At 30.4% G+C, this 8,432-nt stretch overlaps 1 protein-coding gene across 1 annotated transcript; it reads left to right on the top strand.

Moving 5' to 3' along the window:
* Positions 1-1,462: 1,462 nt before the first annotated feature.
* LOC101488523 (cytochrome P450 93A3-like) lies at positions 1,463-5,242 on the top strand. Its single transcript, XM_027333586.2, has 4 exons — positions 1,463-1,467; positions 3,439-4,312; positions 4,415-4,434; positions 4,517-5,242. The coding sequence occupies exons 1-4, from the start codon at positions 1,463-1,465 to the stop codon at positions 5,124-5,126; spliced, it is 1,509 nt and encodes a 502-aa protein (XP_027189387.1). The 3' UTR covers positions 5,127-5,242.
* Positions 5,243-8,432: the final 3,190 nt, after the last annotated feature.

The following is an 8,432-nucleotide window of genomic DNA, read 5'->3' as shown; positions in this document are numbered from 1 at the left end:
TACATTGATGAACAAGGCATAGATTGAATCTCGAACTTTATCAATCTCTTCTTTTTTCTTTTCCTCGTTCGTCTTTTCCTCTTGCTTATCTTCTTCTACCACAACAATGAAATTATCTTCAATCTTCAACTTCTCCTCCATCATCTCAAACTCCACCACTTGCTCAAATGACCTATCACATTGACTTTCAAATCTTTCAATTGAAACCATATTATTCTTCATGAATTCAACCAAAACGTCCGTAATGTGAAAGTATTTGTCATTTGATTCTTTGGATAGAATTTTAGGAGGTAGAATTTGTTCCCAATAGATCTTTTTAATGTAACGCTCGTCGTTTTCTGTGACTTTCAAAAAAAATATTCATATTCTACTAGTTCCGGCAAGGTCATCAGCACAATTTCCATTCTTATGTGCTTCTCCGCAAAAGTCACACCTAAGAGGCTGCATCGGAGGGATCTGAGGGTGATATTTTAAAAATGTATGGCTCAAGATTTGCCCCTCAATCATGCGACATATACCCGATATAAGACAAGTATCACACTCTTCATATAATTGTAGTAGAATATCATTATTATAATTTTCCATGCTCTATAGCGAATAGTTATCTCAAACAAAGAAGAGACAAACCACTAGACATGACATTAGCAAGTTCAACAAATAAAAAAAATAAAGTCAAAAATAAAAAAATAAAAAATTTTGTTGCAGACCAAAAATTTCAATTCAGTAAATAAATTATGTTCAATAGTGATATGGCAATCCTCGGCAATGGCGCCAAAAACTTGATAGCATTTCAGCAAGTGTACTGAATCGTTGCAAGTAATAATAAAACGGTAGTACCGAGTGTCGAACTCAAAGATTGTGTTTTACTATTGAATTATATTTGATTACTAGAATTGAACAAAAAGGTTCCCAAGTTGATTGAAATAATGTTTGAAATTAACAACAATAATAAAATTGATCTTTTATAATGAGAAAAATGTCAGGGATGAGTTTCACTTCGAATCCAACCTTGGTGTCTAATTTGATCCTAGTTACTGAATTACTTTATTGAATTATTACCCAATTCTCTTTATTATTCTTGCTCTAATGTCTTAGTGACAGAACCTTTAATTCCAAAGTAACCCCTAATTCCTTAGTGAATTTAAGATTAGAATAAGCATTACCGTATAGAAATTCTCTTGTAAATTATGGTTTTGCAACTAATTTAATTGGTTTCATGACCTGCATCTATCCCTAGACTACAAATTCATGAATTTCTCATCTCAAGCATTCGTAAAGTCCACTTCCGTTTCAAAATATAAATCGTAAAACATTTTAATGTTGATCAAGCAATAAAAAGCATTAAGCACAGAGATGAGAAAAACAATTCAATAAACTCATTCATATAACTAGAAATCAAATCAGAAAAATAAGGGTTTCATCTGGTTACACTCATCCCTAACAAATAGGGTTTAGTTACTCAATGGCGTTAGAAATGGCCGTCATTGAGTTTCTATGCTAGGACACAAGTCTCCCAAGTTCCCAAGAGTCAAAAAGATCATAAAACAGTAAAAATCTGCGTTTTTATGGTTGCTGGTGCGCGACGAACGCCCCAGGCGCGCGTTGGCAGAGGCCAAACCTGAGAAATGCGCTCCAGGCGCGCAGGGCGTGCTCCAGGCGCACAACATCTGATGTCTGATGTATTTTGCATTTTTCTCAACTTTGGCGTCTGAATTTGGTCCCGGTGTCTTCATGAAAGTTGTAGATATGGATCTTAGCTTTCATTAGCACTTGGAGTGACACTAATTGGACATCTAGAACTGCAGATATGGCTGAAATACTCCACATGTATCATGTTGATTCTTCACCAAAATTCAGCACTGCACTAAAACAAAACGCAATGTAAAATTACGACAAATTCCTACTTAATCAACGAAATAAAAACAAAAAACATTTTATTAACTCAAAGAACAAAAATCAACAAAATGCATCAAATAAATCCTTAATTTAACTGATGATTGAGGATAAATAAGACTAAAACAGTGGGAAAATATGCATATGGTGAAGAGTCATCATTTACACAACTAGAAATCTACAAATTGTTGGAGGCACACTGAAGCCACTACGGGGCTAGGTTACAAGAGATTGGAACTAGTTTGGTATTGCTAATGATTTTTGACACTTACAATGAAACACTAATATAAAGTAAAACGAGTGTTTTACTATAACATAAAACCTTAAACTCTAAACAATTAGAAAATTTTGAGCTCTTAAGGTTTTCTGAATAACTTTGAATTTTAGGATTTTTGAGTTCGTGTAATTTTTGTATATTGTTGTATATGTCTTATTCAATCTTGAGTATCTATTTATAGATAAAATTATGGTTTCAATTTTATCCCTCAAGAATTTTGAATCGTGTTTGTCTGTAGGTTGGTCATCAATGATCTTCTCCAAGAATTACCTTGATTGATACGATTTGAGAATATGAGTGTTAGTGAATTAGTTACTTCTAAATCTGGTATGGGCAAATCTTCTAGAACTTTTGTGATTGAATAATATCCAAATATATGTTGAAATTAATTATTCCTGAAACTTCCTTCATACTCTTGATTGGATTGGGGCGGGAACAATTTTGGGCTTGTTCTTGGACTTTCAGAAGTAAGAATACGACTAAGTCCTATTCAATATGTTGATCAATCTATTAGAGCATTTGACCTTCCATCAGATTCATTGACTTTTCTCTATCAGAATCATTGACTTGATGTTGCAGTCAGATGTTGTGTTGCTTGAATAATTTTGTTAGAGGCAAAAGTGTGTGACTTAGAATTAGTGGCATGAGCAACTTCACCTTTGTTGTATTATCAGAGACATTGCAACTTCATAGTGTGTTGCGTCTCGAAGGCATGCTATAATTATTGTTCACCGAGGCATACTAAAGTTACTATTCATCGGAGGCACACAATTCTTCAAAGACACGCTAAAGTTAGTGTTCATCAGAGGCATGATAAAGTTAATGTTCATCAAAGACATGCTAAAGTTAGTGTTCATTAGAGGCATGCTAAAGTTATTGTTCATCAGAAGCACACTGAATCTTCAGAGGAACACACACAGACTCATTGGAGGCATGCTAATTAGAAGAACACTTAAATCTTCAAAGGCACAAGCATAGACACGCTATTAGAGGCAGATGCATGTACTTTTCCATAAAGTGCATTTATCCGATTCTGAGGATTTCGTTGATTGATTTCACTTCATTTCCTCTTACCTCTTTAATTCCTCCAATGACTTTCTCTGATCACTTCCTTTAGTGATATCCTTTTGTTGTGGTATCCTCTGGTGATATCCTATATTGGTATTCTCTAGTGATATCCTATGGTGCTATCCTCTAATTTCATCATACTTAATGAAGCCACTAGTGCTATAAATTATTCTCACAAAGTATCTTTGTCAACGTCAAAGTATCTTCCTTTTGCTACTTTCCACCATAGCTTTTCGAGCCATACTAACTAGAAAGAAGAAAAATAATCATCTAACTCCACCAAGCTCTCTAGCTCTACCTATCATTGGACACCTTCACCTTCTTTCTAAATTACCACACCAAAGTTTTCACAAACTTTCAATTCAATATGGACCCATAATGCAACTTTTCCTAGGCTCTAGGCCTTGTGTAATAGTTTCAAGTCCAGAAATGGCAAAGGAGTTTCTTAAAACCAATGAAACATTTTTCTACAACCGATTTAGTAATGCTGCAGTTCACTACTTATCATATGGCTCAAAGGGATTTTTGTTTGGGCCTTATGGTGACTATTGGAAGTTCATGAAGAAGAAGTGTATGTCAGAGCTTCTTGGTGGAAGAATACTTGATCAGCTTCTTCCCGTGAGACAACAAGAGACTGTAAAGCTTCTGAGACATTTGCAAAAGAAAGGGGAAGCAGGTGAGGCTGTTGACGTCGGCGGCGAGCTATTAACTCTAACCAATAGCATTATAACAAGAATGGCAATGAGAACAAATTGTTCTGAGAATGATAATGATGCTGAAGAGATTAGGAAGATGGTGACAGACACAGCAGAGATAGCTAGGAAATTTAATGTCTCAGATTTTATTTGGTTTTGTAAGAATTTAGATTTTGAAGGAATGAATAAAAGACATAAAGGGATTATGGAAAAGTTTGATACAATGATGGAGAGGGTGATAAAGGAGCATCAAGAAAAAAGGAAGAAGAAGAGTGAAGATGATGATGTTAGAGATATACTTGATATATTGTTGGAAATACATGAAAATGAGAGATCTGAAATTAAATTGACAAGAAACAATATCAAGGCTTTCATTTTGGTAAGGCTACTATTTAAACCATTATTTTCTTTTTTCTTTCATGTTTTGCAATTGAAATAACCTATGCAGAAATATTATAATATGAAACTATAAATTATGCAGGAGATATTTATGGCAGGAACATACACATCAGCAATAACAATGGAATGGGGTCTTGTTGAGTTAATAAACAATCCAAATGTGATGGAGAAAGGAGTTTTGTACCAGCACATCAGCAATAACAATGGAATGGGCTCTTGCTGAGTTAATAAACAATCCAAATGTGATGGAGAAAGCAAGACAAGAGATTGATTCGGTAACAAAAAAAAAGAGTAGATTAATACAAGAATCAGATCTTCCCAACCTTCCATACTTGCAAGCTATTATTAAAGAAACACTAAGAATTCACCCCACAGTACCTATAATAGAAAGAGAATCATCAGAAAATTGCAACATTTATGGTTATGAAATTCCAGCAAAGGCCATTTTATTTGTTAATTTATGGTCAATGGGTAGGGACCCTAACATTTGGGAAAAACCCCTTGAGTTCAAGCCAGAGAGGTTCATTAACGAATATAATAAGTTTGATGTTTGGGGAAAAAATTACCAACTTATATCATTTGGAACTGGAAGAAGGGTTTGCCCTGGTGCATCCTTTGCTCTTCAATTTGTTCCCACAAATCTTGCAACCATGATTCAGTGTTTTGAATGGAAGCTAGATAATGAAACGGGAATAGCTAACATGGAAGAGAAATCAGGATTAACCCTTCCAAGGGCTCATCCTCTAACGTGTTTCCCTATTCCCCGTTTTAGAAGCATTCCTTCTAGTGAATAGAAGATTGAGAAAATGGTTGGATTATACCTTTTCCATATCTCCTTCTCAACTATTCAGATTTCACTTTGAAATTATTGCTAATGTATTTGTGTTTTTTTTTTTTGTTTTGACGCATTTGTTTCATAATCTTACACATGAAAATAAATTGTAAAATATTATTGGTTGTGCATAATTTGATTAGAAGACTATGTTGAAATTCAAACAATTAGCCTTTTGTTTCAAAACAAAAATAATCCATTGTGAAATTTCATTCATTTTGGTTTAAAAAATATTTTAAAATATTAAGCATAAAAATATTAAATCAAATTAAAGAATATCATAAAACTTCGACAGCTAAAAGCTAATTGTTTGAAAATTAAAAAATGTTTTGACTAGAATTAGCTGGTATAAGTATGGAAAAATAAATATTAGATAAAAAAATTTATACAACGATTTATATCAATTAACTATTGTATTAAAAACACTTAGAATAAATATTTTCTATTGCATAAGTAGTATTAAAAAGTATTGTATCAGCAGATATTAATTAATAAGTATCAAATAAAGTAAGATTGTTTATTATTTAGATTATAATAAATACAGGTTTATTCACTGTAACTAAATAGCTATAAAATAGAAAGCTATTAAACACAAGATCAATAAAGTTATAAAATATATAGAGAAGAATATGACCACAATTTTATTTGTAATTATGATTACATCTAATTATAGTTCAGTTCTTTTGATTTGATTATGAATTCCTTTACTAAATTTATTAACATGTTAAGTCATTCGTTGTTACTTTTTTTCTTCCTAAATTAATCTCTTGTTTGATTCTTTAAATAGTTTAAATTCAATAAAAGCATAAAGAACAAAAACGTTAAATAATTAGAAGACTAAACTTTAAGGTTAGTCGTGCAATAACTTATAGTTTTTAATTATGTTATAGATCCACCAATTAATTGTTGTACAATTTTTAACAAATAATTGATTAGAACTATTCCAAAGATGATTAATCCTATAAAACTTAATAAAATATATTTCATTTACAAAACTAAGTGAAGACCCTAGAAGAAAGCTCATTATTATAAACAAAATTAAATGAGAAATAATAGTATGGATTCATCAAATTAAAGGAGAATAATAAGAACTCTTAAAAGAATAAATATTTGCTCTTAAAATTGAGACACTCTACTTCAATTCCAACCACCCTCAAAATCTCCCTTCTGCCGCCACTATTTCTAATCTTATTTCATGATGTGCAACCTCTCGTACGACTTGTGTAGGAATGGCAAAATGAGTTTCATCCGTCGGCAGTTTGTTTAGCCCATCTTTTTTGGCACACAAATTAAGATTTTGAACTTGCCATTGCTAGTTGACTCACTTCGCCTAACCCGCTAAAAAAACATGGAGGAACTGACAAGTTTGTCCTTCGGATTAAAATAAAGAAAAATAAACTCTTTTTTTCCACTTTTTCTATATATAAGTCCCAATTCATTTTTCAGTTTTATTCTTCATAAAGTAGAGAGAAAAAAATCACTTAAATTAATCTCTTTAGTTTCATACTTTAATCTCATGTTTCTAAAGATTTGTCAAATTGGTTAAGTCGTAAACTTTTTATTTTTGATGTCTTGTTATTTTATTATATATTTTTAGATACTAAAATATGGATGTTTTAAATGATAATTTTTATATTTTTTAGTGAACTCAGTGGTTAGATATTTTGATTTCCAAAAATTAGTTTTATATTTATTTATTGTTTTTTCAATTTTAACATTGTTTTATAGAATATTTTATTTAATATTTTTTTATATAAAGAAAACATTGAGAGATCAATCCACCAACCCACTGGCCCGTCACAAAAAATATCGGAAAGTTGAATTTTTTACCCCTCAATTAACTCATATCCCACAAATGTTAAAAATCCAAATACGCCCCTTTAACTTTTTTATTAAAATAATAGTAAAAATAAATTACTTCAAAATCTCACTTCTCACCAAAATTTCACTACCAAATATTTTGTGCCTTGAAATTTTCAGTACATATTATTATTATTATTATTATTATTATTATTTTTATTATTATATATTTTTTTTGGATTATTTTTAATTTTTTTTTTGAAGTAGGAGTGAAATAAACACCATTATGTATAGTCAAATTTCCTGTCAAAACACCTAGAACTTTCAAAAATGAAATTTTCGGTATTGAAAAATAACTATCGAAAATTTCATTCCTTTTTAAAATTTTCGTTACAGTTTTTGTTTTTTTAAATTTATTTAAACATTTATTTCATATTCAATTTATTTTCAGTGAGTGCAAGAGGAGCGAAAAATACCATTGAATATTCTTGAGTTTGACCTCTTACACAATCTAATAGGAGAGCTGCGTCAACCTAAGTTTAAACGGACAACCACACATTTTAGTTGAAATATGTAATGAATATTTGGGCGAAAAATTACTTACCGAAAATTTTAGTGAGAGGGTGAGATTTTAAAGTATTTTTTTTTTACTATTAATTTAATAGAAATTAAAGTGACATATTTAAATTTTTAACATTTGAGAGTATAAGTTCAATTGATAGGGTACAAAATCCAACTTTCAAAAGATCGAGGTAAAGTTTTCAACCATACAGCTTAAATTGACTCGCATCGCTCTACCATTTTAAAGAAGTTAATGACAACTCGAAGAAAAATGGGAGGAGATACCCTATTTTGCCATCCCTAAGCTTATGTGTATTGCTGCCTTCTTATTTTGTTATGAGACATACGCCTCTAGTTCTTTCTTTTTCTTTCTTATATATTGCTTCTTACTTTTCAAGGTAGCTAATCCTTTTTTTATTTAATTTAATTATAACTTTAGTGCCTCTATTTTCATTATTTCACAAAATTAGTACTCTTGTCTTAAAATTTAACAATTTTGATCATTTATTCTGATTTTGTAATAAAAAATTGAAGATGTAACATGTTTTAAATGACATGACATATAATATGATGAGATTGAATAATTAAAACTCATAATTATAATAAAATTATCTAAAAAATTCAGTTTTAACTTCAGATATTATTCATTTTTACAATTTAATTAATGACATTTGAATAATTAATGACTTTAAATTATTTTATATCATTAAGTTATATGTCACATTATTTAAAATATGTTACATTATTTTTTTAGTTCAAAAATATAAAGAATGAACCAATAGTATCATGTTTTAAAATATGAGGACTAATTCTATAAATTGGTTGAAAATAGAGAGACCAAAACTTTAATTAAGTCTTTTTATTTCAATTGAACTATCAATAAAGTTAGTGAATATATATATATATA

Source organism: Cicer arietinum, chromosome 4 (genome assembly GCF_000331145.2).
Source record: "Cicer arietinum cultivar CDC Frontier isolate Library 1 chromosome 4, Cicar.CDCFrontier_v2.0, whole genome shotgun sequence".
NCBI classification, from domain to species: domain Eukaryota; kingdom Viridiplantae; phylum Streptophyta; class Magnoliopsida; order Fabales; family Fabaceae; genus Cicer; species Cicer arietinum.
The sequence above is the reverse complement of the archived record's forward strand: the minus strand, read 5'-3'. Positions and strand labels throughout refer to the sequence as shown.

Bases quoted from the DNA above. Each gene is read 5' to 3' on its own strand.
- LOC101488523 (XM_027333586.2), top strand. The intron at 4,313-4,414 runs GTAAGGCTACTA...TAAATTATGCAG, and splicing joins ATATCAAGGCTTTCATTTTG to GAGATATTTATGGCAGGAAC. The intron at 4,435-4,516 runs ATACACATCAGC...GGAGTTTTGTAC, and splicing joins GAGATATTTATGGCAGGAAC to CAGCACATCAGCAATAACAA.